Consider the following 26,245-nt stretch of genomic DNA (forward strand, 5'->3'; position numbering starts at 1 on the left):
GAGTGGACACAGAATTGAGGAAACCCATGTCAGGTTTCCGACCCAGGACATGGGTTAGGATATGGCAGCAGAGCCTGCCGCCCTCTCCATCCCCGCTCAGGCCTGCTCCTTCCCTCCCCACATCCAGTTCTGCCCCCTCCCTGCCTCCCCCCTTACCCGAAACACCCTGCTTCCAACCAGAGATAAAACGTACTGCCAAGAGTCCTCGCCGCTCGTCCTCCAGTGCTGTAACCTCGCGCTGACTACTGCTGGGCCTGGTGCCAGGGGGTACCTGCACTTCTGGCACAAAAGTGCCTTATAGCACTTTTCACAACAGTTGGACCAGTGGACCTGTTGGACCGGCGGAGTACCTGCACTGGGTCTAAAGTCTAATAGTCTCGGGCCTCATGAGACTCATTAAAAAAAACAAAAAACCCACAAAAAACCTGCAATTACCTGAATCTAGTGCAGCATTGAAACAAGCTAGAATTCTAAGGAACTGATTAATGTTTCTCTTTTTAGGTCTTTCCAAACATACATTCCATTTAAATTTGCTCTGTATGGAAAGGAACGATATACTTCACCTTTAGATATTTTAATGCCATTTAGTTATTTGATTTAGATATTTTAGCCATTTAGTTATTTAATTTTTCTCTGTAAACCGCTTTGTGAACTTTTAGTTGAAAAGCGATATATAAATACTGTTATTAATAATAATAATAATAATAATAATAATGTAGTGGAATGCTACATAAGGGTAACCACCCATTAGTCTGAGGCTTAAATAAATGTACTGTATGGAGTGTACTCTAGTTAAATTATGTTTCTTGAATCTTATTTTCCTTCAAGTGTGCTATTTCTGTACACCAGGACACCAGGTAATAAACTACCATTGAGCAATCAAGAGCTCTTTTTTCGTCTCTCATAGTGTGGCTCTCATAGTAACAAGCAAAATGTTTGTAGTCAAACAGAGTATCCTTTCTTTTAAATAATATGTAATCACAGCTCAACGGATGCAACAATATTGTTCTCATGGTGTTTATAATCTCATCTTCTTAAAATGCCATTCATACTGAAAATGTAAACCTAATGCAAACATTTATAAAGGTATTCCTTACAATCAGGAATTTCTATGTATTAATGCTATTAACCCTATGGAACTCCTTGTCCTAGAAGTCACCTAGCTACATTTTCATATTCTTTCTAACACATTCTGACCATACGGCTGTTTACAATGGCTTTTCTTGCAATGTCTGAGCCTGGTTACCTGCTTTCCTCTTAGAGTGTCATCTTTAGTGCTGTTTTTAATCTTTTTTTAATGTCTGGTTTTTTTAAACCATGCTTTGCATACTGACTGAGCCCATTGGGGATATCATTTAGGGAGAGGCTAAAGTCGTCGTCGTCCCCATTTCATGCGATAGATGTTATAGGATGGAGCTCGTCAGATGGTCTTCACTTAACTCCTAATGTGGATTTCTTAGTAAGGTGCTTTACAGCTATGACTAGATACTACAGTCAGGATATTCCAAAGAAAATGACTGTGTAACTGAAAATATGAATGGGGCTTCTGTGAAAATGCAGCAATACAAATGCCCGTGAGTCAGGTGAGGACCCTGGCTCCAACAAAAGCAAAATTGTCAAAGTCCTATAGGTTTCTGGGGTAAGTGAAGATATTTCAGTGTAATTATCTGTAAATTGTTTGAAGATCGTGATTCAGCAAATCCCAGCATACATAACCTATGTACACACCTGTTCCCCTATGGTCATCATACTATGTTCAGTAGTTGTTCCCAAACTGGTGGGTCCTGACCAACCAGTCAGGGAAGCACTTGTCCCTGCCCCTTTAAGGGGCGGGGAAAGCAGCAGTGCGATCCCCAGGACTGCGCTGCTGCTGGCAACAGGAGGGGTTCTTTTTACTTACCTGCAGCCAGTGCTGCAGTCCTGGGGGGTCCGGGGAGCCCTCAGCAGGACTCCCTGTGTCTGCAAAAAGAACAAAACAAAAAAGGTACATGGTTTTTGCCACAAAACTGGAAATGCCTTTAAAAAATAAATCCCCAGACCCTCCCCCCCCCCAGATCTCCCAGGACTGCAGTGCTGGCTGCAGGTAAGTAAAAAACAAAACCTTCTCATCCCGGCAGCAGCACAATCCTGGGGATTGCACTACTGCCTTCTCCCTTCCTCTGCAACAACTTACAGTGCTCCCAACTCCCTTGTAGGAGTTTGGGAAGCACTGATCTACAGATTTAAAATTACAATCTGTGTGTAACTTTGAAAATACTTCTGGGCCTAAGTTTGAATGACTAAAGGCCAGTTTATGGGCCAATAAATCTTAATAACAAACAGCTAGGTAAGTTGCTAGTATCTGTCACGACAGCAAATTGTAATTGATGAGATACTTGCATCCACAACACTGGGGTCGTTACCTTTCTTAGAGTTACATCTATAAAGGAGTGATCTGTAGGCAATTATTCATCCAAGACATTTAGGCTGCAAATTGTCCTAACCCTTATAACTTCAGTGCACCTGCTTTGTAGTTAGATATTTATTGTGTAGCTTGTAAATCCTGACCTGAACACAATGGTATGATCCAGCCAGAGTTAAGCACTTTTGACTTCTTTTGATTACAGTGAGAGAATTAAGAACATACTTCTCTCTCTCTCTTTCACTGAAATCAATGGGACTTATAAAATGTGCTTACATCTCTGTCTGTTTTGTGCCCACTCATCTTAAGCCTTAATTGCTGAGGCCAAATGCCCCAACGCAGTTCAAAACTATCTATTTTGGGGAACCTTTTTCCTAAGTTTGCAAGGAGAGCAAATATACCCACGAGCTACAGTGATGTGAAATGTCATGTCTCTTCCCTCTTGGGTGAACCTTACATTAGAACCAAATACCTGGGTAAGTTTGATTTGTACTGTAGGAAAAAGTATGAACAGTATTGCTGTTATTTTGAAATAAGCATTGCCAACAAAATACTCACCTATGATTCCCCACACAGACAAAAATGAGGATTGTTGGATGGTTTTTTAAGTGTCAGTGAGTATTCTCAAAGGCAGTGGCTGTGATCCAAAATGGGTCAGATATGGGTCTCCTACTGCTAGGTAACAATTGGAAAACCTAACCTGAGCACTGAATCATGGCTAATATCACTACACATATTCATCACATAAATTCCGCAGTGGTATTCCACCAGAAGTCATGAACTGGATAAATCCAAGTTCTTCCAAAAATAACTAACTAACCACTAGTTCCATAGGTCAGTTAAGTCAAAGTACTGCCCCTGAAGCCAATTGTAGTACCGTTTGCTTCAATGGAAACTTAACCTGTTTAAATCCAAGGTTGCCAATTTAACTAGGTAGTGAATCAGGCTGTACATCACCCAGTTTTTAAATTGTCCCTGTGAAAGTGCTGTCAGCTGCAACCGACACATTATCATTGTGACTACAGAGTCCAATCTGTAGCTTTAATTTCGTAACGAGAAGGATTTCAACAGCTGAGCATATTGGATGTTGAATGCACAAAGTGGTATCAAATTTTCCTTCAGAGACTATCTGTCATAAACAGCTTGAGATTTTTACCTGCTTCTTTTGAATGAGATTGCTAGGGGTGTGATGCTGCTCCTATTGAAGGGAGTACAAAAGCTCCCATTGAGTTTAATGGATTGCAGCCTAAATGGGTAATTTAAACAAAATGAAATTCTGTGTTTAGGATGGCTTCTCAAGATTACATTTTCAGTCTGAATCTCCTGCTATTTCAGTCTGTATCTCATGCTATCATGCAAAGGTAGTGAATTTATTATATAATACAATTTCTGCTGGTAATATATCTATGTATCCACTGAATAGCTAGTACTACCAGCAAAAATTTAACTTACAATGTTCAAATGTATTGGACAATCTTCCACCCATGCATATTCAGCTGCATGCACATAGTGGGATCAATATTGTGCCCACTAGAATCTGTCCTGCTCCATTTTTCCCTCTCTTCCTCTGGTGCACGCATTTGACTGGGAGGCACACATCTTTCTATTCAGCACCAGTGCCAGGTTGATGGAGATCCTGAAGCAAAAACCTACACTGGGACCTCCATAGTGTGTGGGACCTCAGCAACTCCCCAAAACTTAATGGTGATGGGTCAAATATGATAGTGATGGCTCCTTTCAGCCTTGGAACATACATTCTCTGGAGGAGATAAACCTCTTCTCTGGCCAATGGAACCATCCCTTAGAGCAGGATTTGTGTCAACCCTTTTTTTTTTTGCCCTTGGCCTGGTTCTCAGCCTCATTTCGCCATATGCCTGGCAACTGGGTTTGGGTGGCCATCTCAGAAACTTTCTGTGACTGCCTAGTTTTTTTTTCTTCATATGGCCCCCAAGAAATATGGTGTGCCCCCAGAAGCCTTACATTGAGAACCACTGCCCTAAAGAACCTACAATAGTACAGGGACCTCTGATATTTGCTCCCATTTGAAAATGGGGTACTGAATGTGGTGTTAGTATCTCAGCTGTTAACAGTTCTGAAGGATTTAATGGTCCACCTGGCTGGGTGAACCATCTGACAGTCATAGGCCCCTGACCAGTCCCTAACCTGACGCCTGATGTTCCAGTTTCCCTGTCCAATCCTGTCACTCAAACCAAGGTCCCAGTCCAGAATTTTACTTTTGAGGATGATGAGGGAAGAGGACTCCACTGCACCCAATAGCAATCCGTCTGCTCATGCAGTGCGTTTGAACAAACAGGGATCAATCATAGACTTGGAGTTTTAATATTTTCTGCAAGCTGATGTTTTGACATGTTGATGAGTCATTGCAATACTCCTTGAATTTCATTTTGAAAAACTGCCCCCCTTCCCTGCTCTAAAACTTTATTACCTGACAATAGCAAACACTTTGGGACTCTTAGAGTACAGCAACAGGATTAATTGTGTATTTAATAGTTTTATTTTACTGGCAGCCATTTTCTTCCAAATGATTGAAGAATCTGGACCTGTGCACATATTCAAAGTGCGTCAAAGCATATGAGTGATAGTGCTATAGTGTACGTCCCATGATAAATACACATGTAGTGCATCTCTAAAGAACCAAAAGTACCTGCCATTATATCCTAGTTAGAAGCTGCTAATGAGACAAGAATGCAGTGACTCTGCCATTCTGCATCTGCTGCAATCAATGTATTTCAGTGTGCATATTACTATCCTTTATAGCCCTTTGTTTAAATGCAGCACAGTCTATTAAACTTCCAATCAGGGAACAAAATGGAGAAACTGTACAACAACAAATGAGGAAGCTGTCTCATTTGTGCATACTCAATAACAAAAACAGCATTTGAAAAGCACTGAAGGGATTGCACACCTTCTGAGGCTGTTTAACTGACTGCCTTCTTTTCTTCCTGTAAGTCTCATCCTCTAGCTACAGCCTGAGTCCACAAGGACTAAGTAACGTTTCTGCTCAGGGCTCCAGACATGCCAAAAAAGGTGTCCTTTCTTCAGCAACTGCCCTCTTGGTTTTCCTCATAGATACTGGGGTGGAAAATGCTAAAGGAAGCTAAGCTACAAATGAATTGCACCTATACAGGACTCTACTTGCTCGTTAGGGAAAAAAGGCTCAATAGACCAATACGAGGAGCTCATGAGCAAATTTAATTTCAACCCAGAGCTCCTCATTGGTCTTCTGCTTGGCTGATCAAAGGAGCCTATGCAAAAGGCTTCCCACACCTAGTCTGTGAGAGTTGACGTTGTGTGAAAAACACCCCGGAGCTCAGAAGAAACAGAGTGTACAAAAAACATATTGACGGTAAGGATGGAACTAGGCATTTGATGGCAACAATGGTATTCCTGATTTTTTCACAGCCTGGTTTGAAGACCAGCATTTAGAAACATACATATCAGAGACTGTAATTTATGGTATCTCTCAAGTACAAACAATTAATTATGTGGGCTTTTTCATTCATTTTTCCTTTCACTAGGGTCTGCCTGGCCCACCAGGTGAAAAAGGTGAAAATGGTGATGTTGGTCCAATGGTAATTTTTTTTTCAGTATTTTGTATTCTTGACACAAATAATCTTTCACAAATTGGAATAACTTTCTCTACTATGATTTTCTCTCTCTCATCCTCCTAGTTCATAAGGTCTTCCTCTGGGTATCTTTGCCTTTCATGATTTAATAACTGAGTCAGTGTATGAATGTCCCCATTCAGTATCTAGATGTTCAGAGCTGGCTCTATAAGCTACTCTATTAAGACCCTAATAGTGCCCCCCACTACTGCAGCCATGCCAAAAAACCCAATTTAAACCCCCTTACACCTCTGTAAGCGTTGTGCTCTGCAGTAGGTCTCCTTGGATCAAGTCAGAGGAGAGAAAGGGGGTGGACAGACTGCAAGAAAGGGGGATAGGATCTGGTGTGTGCCATCATTGCTGGATCCATCCCCTCCCTCGGTATTCCTGCTGTTACACCCCCTCCCTGTTCAGTTTTTCCCCTCCTTGCCCCTGATCTGCCCTCCTTATCCTCTCCTGCTGATGTACCTGCTGTAGTGGGTGGCGGGAGAGCTGATAACACAGGCAGAAAGGCTCTGGCCTTCCTTCCAGTGTCCCCAGCAGCATGCTACTGAGTGCACTGCTGGAGCGCATTTTATGACTGGTGCCGACTGCTTTAGAACATCAGCCAGCCTGCAAAGAGTTTGGGCTACCAATGGTAAAACCAATATGTTGACTTTCACGTTGTAAATCTGGTATATTTGCTGATTTCGTTTTGTTTTGTTGTCTTATATAGGGTCCACCTGGTCCTCCTGGGCCAAGAGGCCCTCAAGGTCCTAATGGAGCTGATGTAAGAAACACCAACCTTCTAATTTTTTTTTTGTATTTTGCGTTTGATTGTTCGGTTAAGTATTCATAACCTTACTTGCACATTTTCCTCTTTGTAGGGTCCTCAAGGTCCACCAGGTTCAGTTGGCTCTGTTGGACCTGTTGGCGATAAGGTAAGAACAATGATAACTTTTAATAAAATGCCCTGAATGGGATTGGATAGATACATGCAGTTGTTCTATGTATTTTTATCTTTTATGGTGCAGAGACGTTTGCATAGTCTAACTAGCCGGTAATTGCACAAGTTCAGCATCTGCTTGAAGAAATAGTTTTAGGCTTCCTAACATGTTCAGTCTGGGGAGTTTTAGAACCAAGTGATCCAAACTCCTGTTCTTCATATGTGAAGAAAAATACTTTGGAACTAAGTGGGCCTGTGTTATCTGCAGGGATTCCATTCCCAGAACCTCAGCAGATAAGGAAAACCATAGGCTATTCAAACCAATAGTTTTCAGGTCATCGCCCTCCACCCTCCAAACTCAATCAGAGCTGAGCTCCAGTTGTGTCCAGAGGATCTTCTGAAGTCCACAGAGGCAGCACATGACCGCCTGCTACCTCTATGGGCGTCAGAATGGCCATTTTGGCAAAAAGCCCTGCTACTTACAGTCTCCATCAGGAAATTGAAAGTGATTTTTTTTAATGCTTTATAAGGCATTCTAAGGGCCAGGAAGCCCTCCGGCTTCCAGAAGTAGCATTTCTTTTTTGCCAAAATAGCCATTCTAAGACCTGTAGAGGCAGTGGACGGTCACACACTGCCTCAGAAGACCCTCTGAAACCAAGGGGAGTGCCGCTACCTCACCCCCAGAGGATCCAAGTCTGCCCACCCATGGAGTTTGGGGGACCTGCAGATAAAGGAATCCGGGGGTTCCGAATGCATGCATAATGTGGGCAGACTGTATATGGTAGGGTCTGTTGAAATTCAAAATTAGTTTTCTCTCATCAGGGTATTGAAACCATATCTGTGCAGGGTGCTCCCACTATGGGTATCCCCACTGAGATAAGTCGAGATTTTCAGTAGTGCTAAGTATGTGCTGAGCATGTGGTGAAAATGAAGAGGGGTAAGGGTGTTCATGGTGAACAGAGGCATATTTCCAGAGTATTACGTTCCTGCCAAGTGGGGGGAAACTGGATGCTCAGAATGATCTTCAACCACTGTAACTTTCCTTTCTAATTCTGTCTTCAATTTTTTGACCTAGCAGTTAGCTAAAGAAGTAAGCACGATGAGTCCTTCCTTTATGTTTTTTGGTGCCCTACATAGCCCTTATACCTCCAGGTGCAGATCTGTCATAGTTCTGCTTTCATAAATACTGATGGAAGTCACAAGTCAATCAAAATCATTTGGATTTGTCATGGGCCACTTCTTAATCACTCTCAGAAAGGGAGTTCTGTATCTTAGAGCCGCAGGTACTTTTCCTTCCTGTCCAAATGAAGATGTAGCTATGTAGTTTGGATGCTTTCCCTTTTATAAAAGTCAATAAAATAAACAAGACCATATCGAGCACTTTCCTTCCCTCTTACAATCTGTCTTATGATAAGCCCCACTATTGTTGACATCCATTATAAAATTTTGGTTTCGCATATCTCCCCCACGCCCCTTTCCCTGTTCTGTAGATTCCTATCAGACAACACCTCCTTTCTATTAGAATAACGTCAAAAGAAATCACAGTCTCCTTATCAATGTGTCCAAACTATGGTATTTAGAATCAGTTCCAAAGCCTCATTATTTTCAGGTTTGCCTCTTGAACCAAACACTGACAGCAAGCGTGAGTTGCAAAGAGTGTCATAAATAATATAATTTGCAATGGTTTGCTGGAAGTCACTTATGTGTGGTTTTTTTTTTTAACCTCTGAGAGAATTTCTTTCTTTCTTTCTTTCTTTCTTTCTTTCTTTCTTTCTTTCTTTCTTTCTCTCTCTCTCTCTCTCTCTCTCCCTCTCTCTCTCTCTCTCTCCCCCCTCCCTCCCTCCCTCCCGCCATATAAACAGAGCACTCCAGGCAGCATACAAAAGAAGAGGAGGAAAGTTAAATGCCAAAATCAGAACAAAATATGATGTGCAAAAATCATTTAAAAAATGAAGAATAGTGCAATAAAAAATTAAGCAAAATATAACCACTGAACCCCAAAGTAGCTAATTAAGTGAAAAAAGGAAGTGCTCAGCCCTTGCTGGAAGGCTAAAAGGGATGGGGCAGTTCTTAATTCAACTGAGAGGGAGTTCCTTAATAATAGCACCACCATAAGAGAAATCCATGTTTCTCTTGTTGCCTTCAATCTAGCCTCTGCCAGAGGTGGTGTGCAATATAAATACATTTATATTAAATGTACTTTTTAAAAATACAAAGATAAAGTTAGGGCTAGGCTGGGGTAAGAGGCTTAGGTTATATAACATGGCATTTGTTTGACAGCAAGTTTGCTTGCTGCCTGGTGGGATGCAAATGACTGTAAAACCCAAAAAAAAACCCAGGTGCAAATGTCAAGGAATGCCAATAACCAGGACACCATTGTCCAGGATGTGAATACCCTAGTACCAAGAAGGTTCATGTATTTGGCATCTCAGAATGGGGTATAATTCTAAATAGTCTCCATTACACTCAAGCATAAACCTCTTAAAAACCAACTTGATTTCACAGTATATTCTTTTAAGGCAGCATTTGTAATTAAGGCAGGCTGAAGGAAGGAAGGATTAGAACAAAACCTGCTGGCTATGTTTTGAACTGGTGAGGAGAAGCACTCTGCCAGTGTATGGAAAAGGAGAAGGAATGCTAAACATGGCACACCCATAAATAAAACATGAATGTCTTAGTTCAAGCCTGTCTGTCTGAAGCTGTATCTTATCCAAATGGAAAGTGAAGAAGCTGTTTTGAGGGTAGAGCACTTTGCACATATAATGTCCTAGGTTCAATCAATCCAGTTAAAAAGATCTCAGAGTCACAGGACTTGAAATACCCTCTGCTTGAGAGCCATTGCTAGCCAGAATATACAATGGGATGGATGGTCGCAGTTTAAAGAAGCTTTAAATGTTAACATAATGAGAATCAGCCCGTCAATCCTCAGATTTGAATGTTCTGAAAACCTGTACCATATTTGCAGTTGGGGGTGCTTATCCTCTCTTTGCTGCAGAGTGGAGATACAGCCAGGCTCTGATTCAATCGGCTATCTTGTTTACTTAAGCACTTGTTGCCAGAACCTCACTAATCATCATGTGCTTGAAACAGTTTTAGAGGGAGAGTTCTACACAAAGGTTTTGTTTTCAATGACAACCATATGTGTCAGTGAATGTGTCATTCTGTTTTGACTGAACAGCATCTCCACTAAGTGGACTGTATCTACTCTCAGTTAGGTATTTTGAAGTATGGGCTGGTTTATAGTCTCCTAATTTACTTATATTAAGATGCCTTTGCTTTGTAATTAGTTGCTTTACACTGATTTTTTTTTGTCCTTTTTCGTCACCCCCAAAATGAGCATCTTAGAAATGGTTAGAGGGTTCGTAATCTCTTAGGATCATATTTTTAAAATGTCACTTTTGTTCCTTCTTAGCATGTGTGTAACTGAGCAATCATAAAATCCAGTAATTATGGACTTTATTTATATGGGAGATGTCTCTCTCAGGATTTGACCACTTTGATTTTCTGTATATCATTTGCAGAGTAATGCTTCTTTATAAGAATGAGAGAGAACGCAGCACCAAAAACACGATTTAGCTTAGGAGGTTTATAGTTTTCCCGTGTACACCCAATAATACATGAGAAAAAGCTGATTGAATTAAATGGGCCACATTCATTCAAATTAAACACTAATGAACAAGCAGTTGTATCCTGCAGTGTGTCTTAACACATGACGCTCCACTTCCAGCTTCAGCATAGGTTGCTACCTTGGGGGTGACAGCTGGCCACTGCCTATTTCCCCCTTTCAAGGATTCCCACCTTGACCGCCAACTATTGATCATCCACTGATAATCCCAGCTTCTCAGTATCATGGAGAACCTAACTGCATGATTTTTTGGATCTTGGCCATGCGAGTTAAAGCTTACACTCCAAATAAATGACTAATTAAAGACTTCATTTGGAGCAGCTGAATGATCCCAAACCACATCCTTAACACATCTTAGGCTGTTGCTTTTTCACTGTTCCTACTCGGATGAGTGCAGTCACATTTGCAGGAGAAGACAGAGGCAAAGTAGGACTGGAGTAGTTCCATCTTCTCTCCATCACCTGTTCACATTTCACCATCTTCCCCACACAGCAGATCGCCACCAACTTTCTTATTCTTTCCTCTATGTCAAAAGTACTCATAAAACCCCTTTTTGTTTTTCTTCACATCTCTCACTAACCTAAGCTCAATCTGAGCTTTAGCTCTCCTGGTTCTCTCTTTACACCCAAGAGCTATGTACTTGTAATCATCTTTGTCAGTTTTCCCCTCCTTCTACTTCCTATACATGTCCCTCTTATGAAGAGCTCACCCTAAAGCTCCTTGTGGAGCTGGTCCAGTCTCTTTAGGCACTTACCCCAATTCTTCCTGCAGAGGATCATTGGAGACTGTACTTTCGATGCATCCCTTTTTAAGAAATTTCCAACCATACCCAGCCATCCAGGAGAGGAGGATGGGAGGCAAGATGGCGCTAGACCAAAGTAAAGAGGATGAAGAACCAGGAGCGGAGAGGGGAAAGCCAGTTCAAAGAAAAAAGGGGAATAGGGATGAAGTTGCCCTGTCTAGTCCCAGACGTTGGTACTCAGAACCAGGCAGGGCTCAGGATGCACCTTCTTCTGCACCCCACCCACAGTTTGGAGGATTCTGCCACCACTGACCTCAGGATCTGGCAAATTAACTAGGCCCTAAGGTACCCTCATCTGCTGAGGAGAAAATGAAGATGCCTGGCATCCACAAAAGGGAAAGACAAGTTGTGTTGGAGTGATGCCAACTACCAATCAGAATCCTTGGCAGAATCCTCTTTTGGTGAACCAGGTGTATGTAGTTGTTGCGACTTCTGTTTTGTCCTTCAAATATGCTCCTGTAAGCATCAGCCAGACTTGCAGTGGCGTCACTAGGGTTTGCGTCACCTGGTGCGGGAGGCCAGCACGTCACCCCCCATAATGGACCTCTTCCCATGCAGTGGGTGGGGCAATGACCCTGAGGAGTGGGTGTGGTAATGCATCATTGCCCCGCCCACATCATTGCCCCACCCCCCACATCATTAAAATTGCATCTTTAAATTACAATATCATACACACTGCCTAAATGTACACATTTCTGGAACTGAATTTGATTCAGCTGATAAAACGCTAGCTTCAACAGGTTTATTCTTCTGGCTTCAATAGAGAACATGCTTGTTCTGTACACACATATTCTGGTTTTCAATGCTTTCTGTGTGAAATCATACCATAAGCAATGTTCAACATGCTGTGAAGAGTCATCACAGAATGCCACATAGATAATCACAGAAATCAGAGTTAGGACCTTCAAGATCATCAAGTCCAACCCTCTGCCAGTGCACAGATACAACATAGTGTCCACAGCCAGATAGAGGCTACACAGCCTCTGCTTGTGATGTGACACAGTGATACACTGTGTCACACTATTCTAAAGCTGCCAAAACTACAGCAGTTCTCAGCTCCAGGAGATTTGAGTTCCTTTCTCCTTATTTCCCTACCAATAGTACTAGCTTGAACAGCATCACTCCTTGTTCTTCCCTAGCTCTCCCCTCAACAAAACAGAAATCAAAACATCTTGAATAATTCCCAGTTTTGCAACTGGAGCACAGTATGCAAATCCTGTGAAATATATATGCAATTGTGCAAATGCTGCTCTGTGATTTACCCTACAACAACTTCCAGTGTTCAGGTTTAATCAAAGGAGGAGACTGCAATCCCACACACCCTGACTTGGGAGTAAGTTCAGTTGAATACACTGAAGCTAACTCCTGAGTAAGCATGGATTGAATTGCATTGTAACCCTTGTAGTACTGCCCTGACACTGATCCTGCTGGGATGGAATATTACAGAGAGGCAGGCATTTCCAGGCTCCCCCCCCCCTTCTCCAGCTTCTGACTATCTTGCAACTCTCTCTACAGTTATTCCCCCCGTTGTTTGTTTGTTCTGTCTGTCTGTCTGTCTGGGGTGGGAAAGAACAGTGGGGGGGGGGGATAGGGAAAGGAAGTTTTAAAATGTAGAAAATGTTGGTGAAGGCAATAATCTTGAAAATATACAGGCTGAGGGAATGGGGGAGGAAGGGAAGGGGAGAGGCCAAGGATGAGGCAAATTTGCTGTGGGTTTCGCAAATGTCTCCCCTCCCAGACACAACATCAGGGGTACATCTAGCTCAGCCCTTTGATCCCACCTTCGTGCAGTTGGTGAGTGACGTGGGATCTCCACCTCCCCTTCTACTTTTGCAGAGCATTATTTCAGATTTCCAGTGGCTGCCTTTTTTGGGGCAACAAACTTTTTTCCCCTCTTCATGATCATTGGGGGGGGGGAGGAAATCCTCACCTCCCCATCATCGCTCTCCTTGTCCTCTATCTGGGCTTCTGAGTGCAGCCTGCAGTCAGGGTGCATCCAGCCACCCAGAAAAAGGGTAGTTCCAACCCCCCCACCCCCCAAAAAAAACAGGGGGCAAAGGCAGAACTGAACCCTCCCTTCCAAACAGGCAACTCAAGTGCAGGAAAGCAGGCTTTGTTTTTAAAGGGACAGCAGCCCTTCCATGCTTTCCTGGGAGTAAGCCCCAGACTGTACAGCCCCAGACTGTAATGGGACTTACTTCTGAGTAGACATGCATAGGATTGGGTTCTGGGGCTGCAATCCTATCCACACTTTCCTGGGAGTAAGCCCCATTGACTGTGATGGGACTGACTTCTGAGTAGACATGCAGAGGATTGGGCTGGAAGGGCTGCTTTCCCTTTAAAAACAAAGCCTGCTTCTTGCAAGCCCAGTGAGTTGCAAAAATAAAGCAAATGCCAGGCAGATAGTCTGTTTCCCCTCAGGCAGCAGTAACTCCCCTTACCTGGCGCACAGAGAGGGAGGAGGGAACATGCAAAGCTCCATTGGTGCTGCAGGGCTCCCAGGCTGCTTGGGTGAGGGCTGGGAGGAAAGAGGGGAGCAACCTCCAGCCCTTCATTTGCAGGGGCAAGCGCCTCTGAGCTCGAGCTGGAGGTTCCTATGCATTGCGCACAAGTGTGAGGCTTGTACTTGCGTGCAGCGCCTCAGAAACCTCCGAACTTGGGCAGGAGGCTCCTGCAGCATCACGCATACTTGCGAGGCTCTCCTCAGAAGCCTCCATGCTTCAGGAATGCTCTGCATGCCTAGGTTTAAGCAAAGTTTGCACATCTTCTGCATTGCACATAAAGAGCAGAAACAGGAGTTTCTTCCTCTCTCTCCATGTTCCTCTCTCTTTCCCCTGTTGACATCATGCCCCTTCTGAACCCACTGCTGGTTCAGTTACCAGCCCAAGCCAAAGCAAACACGACTGATCGCCTCTCCCCAAGGCACCACGGAGGGGACCGAGGATGCTGCTGCTGCTCCACTGAGCCCACTGCGCCTCCCCAACCACAGAGGGCAAGGGGAACGATGCCCAAGGCTGAAAGAGCCTCTGCACCAACCTACCGTTCTCACCTGGTCCTCCACCGCACAACAGAGGCTGCCCACTGCCACCGCCGCCACCAGAAGCTGCACCGCCAGCCCTGAGGCTCACCTCAGAAGCCTCCGTCTGGCTGGACTTCAGGACAGGAGGTTCCTTCAGAGGGCAGGGGGTAGTTGGCGCGTCACCCCCCTCAGCACCCCCAACGCGTCACCTGGTGCGGCCCACACCCCCCGCACCCCCCTAGAGACGCCATTGCAGACTTGTAAGCATATTTTGCTCCTTGTCTCCAATATCATATCCAGCTGTCACACTCCTGCCCCTTGAAATGTTATATTCAACTGTCATACCCCATTCTCTGTGGGAGGAGATGAAGGAGGGTGCAGCACCCGTAAAAGAACTCTCAGAAAACAATTTTTTTTCCAAACACTTTGCAACAGAGCTCATAAATACTGAGCCAATCTGAATTTCAGCTGAAGGGAGCTTACCCATCACTACTCATTACTGGAATGATACATTTAGGTTTTGTGTGAGCCTGTGTTTGGGCTCTGGAGAAGAATCCATTAATTCAAACATTTGGTTAATACTGTATAAACGTTGCCTTTTGCACAGATTGTTTATGTATGTCTTGCAAGCCGTCTGATTTACTAAAAAGCTATCAACACCAATAAACAGCATTGTGTGAGCACTGAGGCCTACAACAAAGGTTTTATTCATTGTTGACATATTATTTCATTTACTGCCATCATGTTTGTTTAGGATGCTGCCCCTGGTTAGAGTCCTCACATCATTTTCAATTAAAATAAATCACTTTGAAGTAGTTTTCAATTAGCATTTCCTAATTCTCAGGGATTTCAGTCTGTGGGAGAAAAAAATCACTTATTGGTGGGAGTTCAATAGTAGACAAAGTGTTTGTTTTTTATCTAATGAGAAAGGTAGGCGTTAATGAGGAATGTATTTTTTTTTTTTTAATCCTGGCTTCTCATAGGGTGAACCCGGAGAAGCTGGTAACCCTGGGCCTCCCGGAGAAGCTGGCACAGGTGTAAGTATTTCTGTTTTTAAGTAGCAGGTGTAATGATTCTATAGGAGCCCTGACAGCTAATGCATTTAAAGGAGTGTCATGTCCCATTCCTTTTTGTCAGGAGTGTGAAAACCTTTTCTTAGAAAACTCTGGCAAGAGTTCTCAACATTAGCCTTTTCCATTTTGTTAAGGTCAGTGCTTTCTATACCTCCTGTTGCTGATAATTAAATGCAGCCTGATTAGCTGATATTTATTTTATTTAAAAAATATTTAAAAGGTATTTGAAAGATTTATCCCACTTTTCCTTGCAAACAAAGTGTTCGTATAGCCTGCCTGGATTTCCCAAAGTCTTCATGTTTTCAGATGCAAATTGCTACATAGATAATTAGGCTGGGCTGCATTGATTTCTCCAGCTCTCCACTTTACCCAGGATTCCTGCATTCCTGTTTGATATCTGTCTGCCTACCTACCTTTCTGTCTGACCCATCTGAGGGCCCAATCCAGAACAGTGTGTGCCAGCTTACCGCTGGCGCACACTGTTGCAAATGTGCCGTAAGGCACGTTTGCTGGCCCAACCACCAGACGAGCGCTTGTGGTAGCGCAGCGCTTTCAGGCACTGGGCTACTGCCAAGCAACTACCAGAGCTCCGGCTCTCAGAGTAGTGGAGACGTAAGTGAGGGTGTGGGGGAGGAAGGGAGGAGATGTTCTGGGGAGGGGGGAGATGGGTAAAGGGCGGGAAGGAGGTGTTATGGGGAGGGGGGAGATGAGGAGGAGGCATGCTGGGGGAGGGAGCGGGGAGGGAGGGAGGCGGGTCCAGTGGAGCAAAACTCACTGCCCGACATGAATGCCCTTGATTCACCGCTGACCTTTTCGTTGGTGGTGAATCAAGTAACCCCATTGCATGGCTACTTGCTTTATCCGGGGGGACGAAGGGGATGCTGCTCCGGCAGTGGCTGCTTGGAAAACACAGGATGCAGTAGCAGCCATTTTTGGCACTGATGCAGCCCTGATCCCGGGCAGCTCATGATTGGGCTGTCCGTCATCTCCTATATTTCTTTTTCTCTGTTAACTCAGAGAGCTGGATGTAGTTCATCTGCTTGCGGTTGGAAGTCCTTGGTTACCCAAGGCTTTATCCAGCAAGAACTGCTTTGGGTATTTGCTTTACTGGCTATTGACATAACGTAACACCAGCATTCCCCTGACCAAAGGGGATTGCCTTACAACACAGATTTTGAATCCCATTGTCAGGTGTCTTATGATTATCTTCAGTTAAAATATTTTCATTTTGAGTCACCATCATGAGGAGTTTTCTTAAAAAGTTCTTCTTTGTAGATTTATTGTTGTTTTTTATAACTGGAAAAATTCATTTCAGAAACTGATCAACCATGAACTTACCTTCTGTATCTGAATGCTGGTGTGAACTCTTATTGCTCTGTGTATTTGACAGAGATTTAAATATTTAAAAACATTTTTTTCCTTATAAAATTGTGGCAGATTTATCTCCAGATCTATCCAGAGATCCTCTCTCTTCCCCATTTGAAAAAAGTCATTTCTGTAAAGCCATCAATACTGTGTGTGTCCTTTACAGGGTCCCAAAGGGGAAAGGGGTGAAAAAGGAGAGGCTGGACCACCAGGGGCAGCTGGACCTGCTGGTATTAAAGGACCTCCAGGCGATGATGGACCGAAGGGTAATCCAGTAAGTGAGTCTACTCATTTAAAAATGAAACCATGAGGTTTAAAATGTAATGGAGCCCAATTGCACCAGTTAGTTCTGTTTACCTCTCTCTAGAGTTTGTATCTTGTTTATTTGCATTGCATGCATGCGTGTTAATTATATCATTGTACAACAATTCTCAATTCTGGTTGTGATGGGTGACATCAGCCTTGTCTTGTTCCCTATTTGCATAGGGTCCTGTTGGCTTCCCTGGTGACCCTGGCCCTCCTGGTGAGCCTGGTCCTGCTGTAAGTATCTTAAAAATACTTATGCTAAAAGTGACATTTCCATTGGCTTTAGCTGAGTTATTCTACTAGCCTGAGATTTTGAGAAATTGAGGCTGAAATCCAATGCATGCTTTCCTGGGACTGAGCCCAGGAACACTGTGTTGAACGCAGTGAGACTTACATCTGAGTAGATACGCATGGGATTGCACTGCTGGTCAGTTCCACCAATATGCGGGCAGCTGGCTTGAACAAAAAGATCCTGTTCATGTGGTCTACAGTATTGTCATAAACAGTGTAACAAATGCAAGCAAGAATGCAGCTCCTCTTCTATGTTCTACATTTTTTTCCACATTTTTCCTTTTCACTGAAGAGGAACAATGAATGGAGAGTCTTGTGCAGCTCTGCCTTTCCACTACAACTGTATGTGAGCAGTTCTTTTCCACATGTCAACCAGCGAGCCTCTGTTGCTGGCTCTGAATTTGTCAAGCCCAAGCATTATCTGAGGACTAATGATTCAGCTTCGCTGTTGAAGCTAGGCAGGTTGGTCCTGTAAACTGCCTGGATGAAAGACTGCCTGGATGAAAGAATGCAGGTCACAAAGTGCAAGTCTGGTTAGTGACATGAACCATTCATTTTTCTTCCCGTTTTTGTTGCTTCCCTAGGGCACTGATGGTACAGGAGGTGAGAAAGGTGAAGATGGTGACCCAGGCCAACCTGTAAGTAAAGTCTCTTTAATGATACTGTTGTGTTGGGATTAGAGTTGTATTTGGATCCATTTGTTTCAAAGTTTAGGGCTGCAATCCTATCCACGCTTACCTGGGATATACTGAGTATAATGGGACTTACTTCTGAGTAGTCATGCATAGGACTGGGCTGTAGGTCAGGCAATAAGGTCTGCATGTCTAGGAAAGCTTAGGACTTTTTTAAAGTCCTGTGTTATTTTAATAATAATTTGTGTATACCCTGCTGTGAACTGTGCCTGATCTTGTCTAATCTCGGAAGCTAAGCAGGGTCAGGCCTGGTTAGTACTTGGATGGGAGACCGCTTGGGAATACCAGGTGCTGTAGGCTTATACCATAGTCTTTCGAGACTGAAGGTTGCCAACCATTTCTGGAATAGTATGAAGACTCAAAGCATCCTGTTGGCCTGCCACTATGTATTTGATGTTAATCTCATTTTTAAACTTGTTTTTAATGTTAAGCGAAGGGAGAAGAGATAAATAAGCTTCTGAGCCACCCATCAGTACTAATTGGGCTTTCCCAAGTGTTTTTGCAGATGTTTTTGCTGGGTGTAGTCTATGAGCACACAGCCAGGTGGATACTGGGCAGAAAATAGTGTGTGAGATGTATATGTAGGTAGATAACTGCCAGAAATATGAAGAGCCACTTTAGGCATGCCCCATGAGAATTGTGAACAGCCCATTGAACCATATGATAATTTGTTTAAAAAAAATCCCCTCAGTTTCAAATGCAGTTTGCCAGGTAGAGTGGTGGCTGTTCAAGAAAGCCAAGTCCCAAGTCTCCACAGGCATGTGGAGCTAGCTGTACAGGCATTTAGATGCATGTGGATAAGAAACCTTGGTCGTAATGGGAGTGTTCTGTACATCAGGGTTTGGGAGTCCTAAGAAAAAGCCTAAAAATAATAGAGGAATTTTCATAGATGTTTCTGTGCAAAATATTACCAAAGAGGAAATGCTACTCTAATTACCTGTTTGCCTCAGCAGACCATATATGATTTTAAAAATTAGGGAGCTGATGAGAGAGAGAGAGAGAGAGAGAGAGAGAGAGAGAGAGAGAGAGAGGTTTGCTCACCTTCTTCTCCAATTAGGCATTTACAGTGAAGCTATACATCATTCCCCCTTACTACAATCACCCAAGTCACCCAAGAGATCCCAGAATGTTACTGTTGTAATGTTTTTGCCAAAGCAGTAATTTTTTTCTTTTCAGACTAACAATATCTAAAAAAACTGATAGGGTGATTGTCTTCTTGCAGGGTCCACCAGGTCCTTCAGGTGAAGCAGGCCCCCCTGGACCTCCTGGAAAAAGAGTAAGTCATACTGCTTCTTCACAAGGGTGTATGTGCTTGTGTCATTTGATCTCAGTGTTATTTTCCTTTGAAGTGTTTTTCCCCCCTTAATGTCCAGGTTAAAACTATTCAAATCGGCAGAATAAATCAGGTATAACCTATTAGTGTTGAAACTGATTCAGATTTTCATAAGAACAAACCTCCCCTCCACACTTTAAGAACTTTCACCTTTTTAAACTAAGTTTTTTGTATTTCATCAAGTGACCTGAATTGGTGGTAGCTATTTATCATTTGAGACACCCCTGACATGCCAAACACAGCCCACCAGCCACAAAGTGCTTAATAAACTTATTTGGGTTTACTGCCTTGCTGTACATGGCAAATGTCTTATCTGTCACCTGCCAGGTTGCGGTAAATGGCTGGTGAGCCAAATTCAAGTTGGTGGCTACAAGATGTATTGGCCTAAACTCTCAAGGAATATGGACATTTGGGGTTTTTTCTTAATACACTGGGTTTGTATCCCCTGGTTTTCTTCCTCCAGAGAAAGAAGGTTTCCTCAAGAAAGAAACCTTTGAATTCAGCCCGTTGTCTAGAAGTGTGAAGATATTTTATGCCACAATTGATGGCAACTCTTGATGTATTACAGTTCATGAAGAGGTGTAGTTGTGATGCGAAAATGCTTTATGGTTTTCATCAGTCAGATATACTTCTTCCTTAAAATGGCAGTACATCCTAATCAACATTCTGTCCAACCTTTGAGCATTGATGCAGCCATGCCAATGGGGCTTCTGCTGCATTTTCTGGTAGGGGGACAGTCCTGTGATAGGGGGGAAGATTATTCCCTTTCCTTGGGGCCGCATTGCGGCTGCATCGGTGGTAGAAAGTTGGATAGGATTGGGTCCTCCTAATGAAGTGATCTCCTAATGAAGTGATTCAGGGCGAAAACCTATCCAACATTCCAGTCCTGGTGTAGCCACGTTAATGGGGTGTGTGCTACATCCTGTGGTGGGAGGGTAGTTACGGAGGCCTCTACAAACTAAGGGAACATTTGTTCCCTTGCCTCAGGGCTCCATTGCAGCTGCACCGGTGCTGGAAAGTTGGATAGGATTGGGCCCACTGTTGATTTCTTTCATGTACTTGTCTCTTCGGTATAATCTCAAGGTATGCAGAAATAGTTGGTGTGAGGCTTCTTTCTGTGACTTCAATATCCAACCCATATGCAGTAAACAACACCTTACCCATGTTGCATTTTGGCTGATGTGTGGTTTTTGTTAATATCTGTAGACATGGTGCATTAATTGTGGATAAAGTTGCATCAAAACTGTCCCTTGGTACTGCTGACCTCCATGAGCATAAAAGCTCTTAGCTTAAGTTTGACAGCTTAACTGAGTTATCGATCACAGAGTTAGTGATAATGAGCAATTAGTGTACGTTAACAGCAGCATCAGCAACATCAGCATTGCTGCAATGCATACTGAGTGCATTACATAATAAGTGCAAGGTAATACTGTGTTTTAAGAGACCCTGGTGTGAATGAATTATTTAGTTGAGTATTTCTTTTCTAGGACTGCCTCTTCTTGCTCATCAATGTACTGTATTCATTTAAGTTAGTTCAGCAGACTTTGATCAGTTTGACTGACATATTAATCAACTAAATTTTTCACTGATTGATCAGAGGCTGAAAGATTTTAATCCATGGAGGTGTGACTTAAGTATGCATTATTCTTCTTCAAAGCTGTTTTGGTTCTGGTGTGTTACTGCAGTTGGAAATGAAAACTAAAATATTAATGAGGGCCTTTCAGCATACCAAAACACACCTGTATAGAAGTTGGGTAATATGCATTTTTGTTTTTGTTAAATGAATCTATTACAGCCCAGTCCTAACCTGTGCTGGAACAGGCAGGCCAGCTGGCCTGCACTGTATCCAGTGCAGGGTTGGGGCTGACTTCAGTTCAGCCTGGGGCTCAAGAAATTGGTTCCCTTTACCCTGGGTAATGCTGTAGCAGCCCCAATGGGGTACTCAGATTTGTGCCGCCTAAAGTGGTGGCGTAGATCCAAGCAACCCAACTCTGCATTGGGTCGCACAGGAGTGGGGTTAGGAACTGGCTTAAGTACTGAAATCCCTTGCCCGACCCTGGGCCACCCACCACCAGCCTCGGAATGCCCCCATTCTGCCCTCTCCCCAGACCTCCGCACTGGCCTAACTTGGCTGGCATGAACTCACCAATCTCCTGGTGCATTGACTCCGGATTCAGCCTCCCAACTCCTGAGGTGGCACGAAAGTGCCTTATGGCACTTTTGCAAGACCTCCAGGCCAATGCAAGCAACTTTTGCCAGCCCAAGAGCAAGTCAGAATTGCACCCTTAATCAGTTAAAGAACAGATGGTTGATGAACAAAACCTACTTAATTGGTTGATAGCCTAAATATAAATGCATTTTACAGAACTGTTTGATCTTAGACCAACAGAAAAATGGGCAAGATACTTTCTCTAGTGGTTTGAAAGCATGAGTATGCCTGCCAATCAATTACACAGCAATTGAAATATTATTTTTTGAAAAAGAGAAAAGAGTAGTTTCCATACTGTAAACTATTTGGCCCTCTTTCTAAAATAACCATGACTGGCAAGCATTATAATCAGCTACTTGATTTCTCCTGATTGTTGGCTCCAAGCAAGACCTCAGTCCTGAAAAGCCAAAAATTCAGTGTATATATAACTCTTAGAGCTATATAAAGTCCCTGAAGTTGAGCACATTGCTTTCAATAGCTAGAGGTGGGAGCATTAATATAATATTGATTAGAATTGGAAATTCTTACAGAACCAGCTGAGACTTGTAGTAAGTTACTTCAGTATGCACTTCCATAGACTTGTATGCTGCCTTATTGTGGAAAATAAGTTATTAAACATATAGTTAAGGTGATTTTTCCAACTGATTTGAATCAAGCAGATTTGAGAATGAGTACAGTACAGTTTGAACCAACCAATCATTTGGTTGGTGGACAAGATCTCCATCCTGTCAAAGGTATTCTGTACTCTTCAAGTTTGCCATTGTCCTTGGGAATTGTGATGTACCCAGACCTACCTAGTCTGCTCATAACACAAATGAGTATGAGGAACAATATGGCCCAGATGCCGCTGTGCCATACAGTCTCTTAAACCTGCCTATCCAGAACCCTTTACTTTTGCCTAAACAATACTATCAACAGTATTTTGATGGAGGGAGAGAGAAATTTCGAGAAAATATACCACTTTTCAATTAAGACTTAGAGGCATAGTTGATGACAAGAAACAATAAATACTGTGGAGTGCAAAAAATAATTTAAAAGTGTTCATTTAGAACACACTGAGGAAAAAGTATGTATTCAACAGCTGGAATAAAACATTTTGTGACCTTAGAAAAAAGACAATATTCTGTTCACCAAAGCTCTTGTGATGGACTACAAAGTAATGGGTGTAGTGCACAAAAATAAGACAAAGTATTGCAAGAAAGATGTTGAAGAATTTAATGGATTCATACATCACAAGATAATCTTAATTTCTCAGTTTCACGCACTCCATCCACAGCACTGTGTGCTATGGGCTGGAAGGGAATAGGATTGTCCCATATGTCTTCCTTATCAAGCAATTAGCAGGATTTTATGGTTTGTTTTATTTTTTTAAACACATAGAGCAACATTAAATGGAAGCTGGAATCCATTTAACAAAATGAGTTAAACTGTTCTATATAATAGGCTTGAGTGAGCTGACATGTTTAATTAGTTTTATCTGTTTTACACAATAATCTATTTGTTCCACCAACTTACTTCACATTAATAATGGCAAAAATGATTATGGGGCATTAGTAATCTTATCACTAGAATTGGAGTATGACTCAGCGGAAGATTTAACAATGCATATGTTTGCTAGAGCGCAGCCGAAAGAGTTTTCAGTCTGCCTTTGACTGGATTTCATCTATACTTCCTCCAAATCCTACAACATTCCCCCAGCCCAGTTCTTTTAGGCTCCAGAACTAGCTTATGAGCACAGCTCTGGGAAGCTCTCCAGCCTTGGAAGCAAAGTTGTCCCTCCCCCCCAACTGAGCAAAAACTTAAGGAAGAGGTGGCCAGTTTGGAGTACATATGCCACTAGTGGCACACGGTCACTTTCTGAGTGGCATGCACAAAGTTTCCATATGTTTTAGAAAACATTTAAATAAGAACATAGAACCAGTTTATAGTTTCCTTGATTTTTTTTGCTACACAGCAGGCCCCCAAGTTTCTAACACTGTAATGGGCGCACTCAGGGCCCAATCCTATCCAACTTTCCAGCTCTGGTGTAGCCACAGTGCAGCTCTGTGGTAAGGGAACACATGTTCCCATACCTTGAGGAGGCCCCAGTGACTGCCCCTCCACCACAGGATGCTGTGCACACTCCACTGGCACAACTGCACCAGCACTGGAAAATTGGATAGAATTGGGCCCTCAGTGCAGTCTGCTTGTTTTGCTCTGCTTGGAAAATGTAAGAAAGGTGGGGAAAGAAATCAATAAGAGAGATGCTAGAGAGCTGCATTCTACTAACTGGTGGGTCACTTGCTTGACCAAGAATAATAATAATAATAATTAATAATACAGGTATTTATATACGGCCTTTCTTGGCCGTCAGATTTCTCCTCAGACTTTATTCAAGGCGGTTTACATGGGGAAGCTGTTCTAAATCCCCGTAGGGATTTTTACAATTGAAGAAAGTTTCTATCTTTCAAGAACCACAATGTTTCAGATGGATCTTTCTGATCTGGTATCAAATTCTGTCCTCCAGTTTCCTCCCACGCAAGCTGACAAGCAGCTCCTTCATCTCTCACATGGAGGGCAGCCAAGACGCTTCTTCGCTCACACCAAAGAGCAGGTGGAATAACTCAGCTCAGCTTGTCAGCTGCTTCAAGGTCGCATGGTGCCGGTGGCCTTGAACTGGCGACCTGTGGATGTTATCTTCAGGCAAACGGAGGCTCTACACTCTAGACCAGACCTCCGGAAGAAGGCCTGGGGAAGGTTGCAGGGATTGAGCAGGGCAGTAGAGCGATGGCCGATGAGATCAGCAGAGCCCAGGTGGCTCAGCTGGGCAGAGAAACCATCTTTGAGAAAATCATCTGCAAAGAGATCACAGCTAAGATCATTTGAAGATGAGAAGGAGGGCAGGCAGAGGAGGGCTGGGCTGTGCAGAAGCCCAGTAATCAGCATTCAACCCCAAATAGGCAACAGCACTCCCATAATTCTTGCTCTGTACCTTCTGGCACTCAGAGATATACTGCACTTGAACTTGGAGGCTGTATTTAGCCAACATGGTAATCCAGCCGTTTTCAACCACTATGCCATGGCACACTGGTGTGCAGCGCATAGTCTACAGGTGTGCCATGAAAGTTTGGGGGTGGGACATTTCTTTGTAGGGTCATTGGGGTATGTGAGCCCCTACTGTCAATGGGTGTGCCCTATCGATTGTCATAATACTGATGGTATGCCTTGACAATTTTAGCACCTTGTCAGTGTGCCGTGAGATGAATAAGGTTGAAAACAGCTGTGGTAATAACTAAAAGCAACATTAAGGTGGAGTGGCATGTTCAAGATCTTTCCTTAAAAAGTGGCACATGGTGTGCTGTGATTGGCTTAGGGAGATCACCTTTACTTATTCTCTGTACATCCTCCTCCCTGATCACGTGATTATTAACAGCGCCACTTAATCTTGTTTTGCTGGCATAACAATTTGGATTGGTGGGGCTGCCTCAGAAAAAACAAAAGCAAATATCACACCGCATCAAAAGAGACAATGTATTATTTATTTAGCTGTTCATATGCCAACTGTTTCCCACAAATGGCATGCAAGGCGGCCAGCAGCAAGTCATTAAAGTACAATCAAAATTACCAGTCAAATGTCCAAAGAGCCAATTTGCCTGATCACCAGTGCTGCAAAAAAAACCCATCTCCAGGAGGCAAAGCAGGAAAGATTTTGGCGATTGGGAATTGGTTCCTGTTTGGGTCTTCCAGGCTATCAGATGGTGGCAAATAACTAACATCAGGATGTGCAGGCAAGTAGGTTTTGTTTAAAGAACAAAACATTGCAGGCTAACCACATTGTATGGAGTATTTACAAGCTTGCTAGTTCGTACCAGTCCAACCAAAGTGAAGCACATTAAATAATAAAGGCTGCAATCCTAACCACACTTTCCTGAGAGTAAGCCCCATTGAACAAAATAGGACTTGCTTCTGAGTAGACCTGGATAGGATTGTGCCCAAAATATAACCTTTGTATAAGACTTTCTGTGTGTGCAAAGTGCTCCATATCTATTATCTTATAATCCTTCCAACAGCACTATAAGTTAAATAAGAATTATTACCCCCATAATACAGCTGGGAATGGCTTGCCCCAGGACTAAGGCCATCTGTTGAGTTCATGGCAGAGGTGAGATTGGAAGCTTGGAAGTCCTGTTTTGAAGCTCAGTCTTACACAAAACAGACTGTGGCACAGGCTAGATTCCACTAGCAGCACTGCTGTTTGTGTGATCAGTAGCTACTGTGAGGCCAGAATGCTCTGGAAAGCAATGCAATCTTGAATTTATTTTTACCCCTACTCCCAGACAGGCAGATTGAGTAATTACTAGAAAGGGGGAGTCCTTTGACCTTCACATTGTTTATTAATGTCTTTTCTTCCTTATTCTTATGCCTCCATTTCTGAACTACATCATCTCCCTTTTTTCCCCTCTCTAAGATTTTTCCAGGAACAAGCCCCATTTCCTTTGCCTTCTTTTTGCCTGTCTCCCCAAATCAATATCTTCTCCCACCTCCCACAATCAATTACAGTCATCCTTGAAATCCATTAAATCATCTGTGCTGTTATTG

General features: G+C 43.1%; 1 protein-coding gene across 1 annotated transcript in view; it reads left to right on the top strand.

The window, feature by feature from the left end:
• The window catches only part of COL11A1 (collagen type XI alpha 1 chain), a 284,888-nt gene that overhangs the window by 226,799 nt on the left and 31,844 nt on the right, over nucleotides 1-26,245 (top strand). The window contains exons 47-54 of the mRNA XM_066624556.1: nucleotides 5,941-5,994; nucleotides 6,743-6,796; nucleotides 6,894-6,947; nucleotides 15,382-15,435; nucleotides 17,003-17,110; nucleotides 17,323-17,376; nucleotides 18,018-18,071; nucleotides 19,348-19,401. Coding sequence (XP_066480653.1) covers nucleotides 5,941-5,994; nucleotides 6,743-6,796; nucleotides 6,894-6,947; nucleotides 15,382-15,435; nucleotides 17,003-17,110; nucleotides 17,323-17,376; nucleotides 18,018-18,071; nucleotides 19,348-19,401 — 486 coding nt within the window. The remainder of the gene's footprint in view (nucleotides 1-5,940; nucleotides 5,995-6,742; nucleotides 6,797-6,893; nucleotides 6,948-15,381; nucleotides 15,436-17,002; nucleotides 17,111-17,322; nucleotides 17,377-18,017; nucleotides 18,072-19,347; nucleotides 19,402-26,245) is intronic.

Source organism: Tiliqua scincoides, chromosome 4 (assembly GCF_035046505.1).
Source record: "Tiliqua scincoides isolate rTilSci1 chromosome 4, rTilSci1.hap2, whole genome shotgun sequence".
Lineage (NCBI taxonomy): Eukaryota > Metazoa > Chordata > Lepidosauria > Squamata > Scincidae > Tiliqua > Tiliqua scincoides.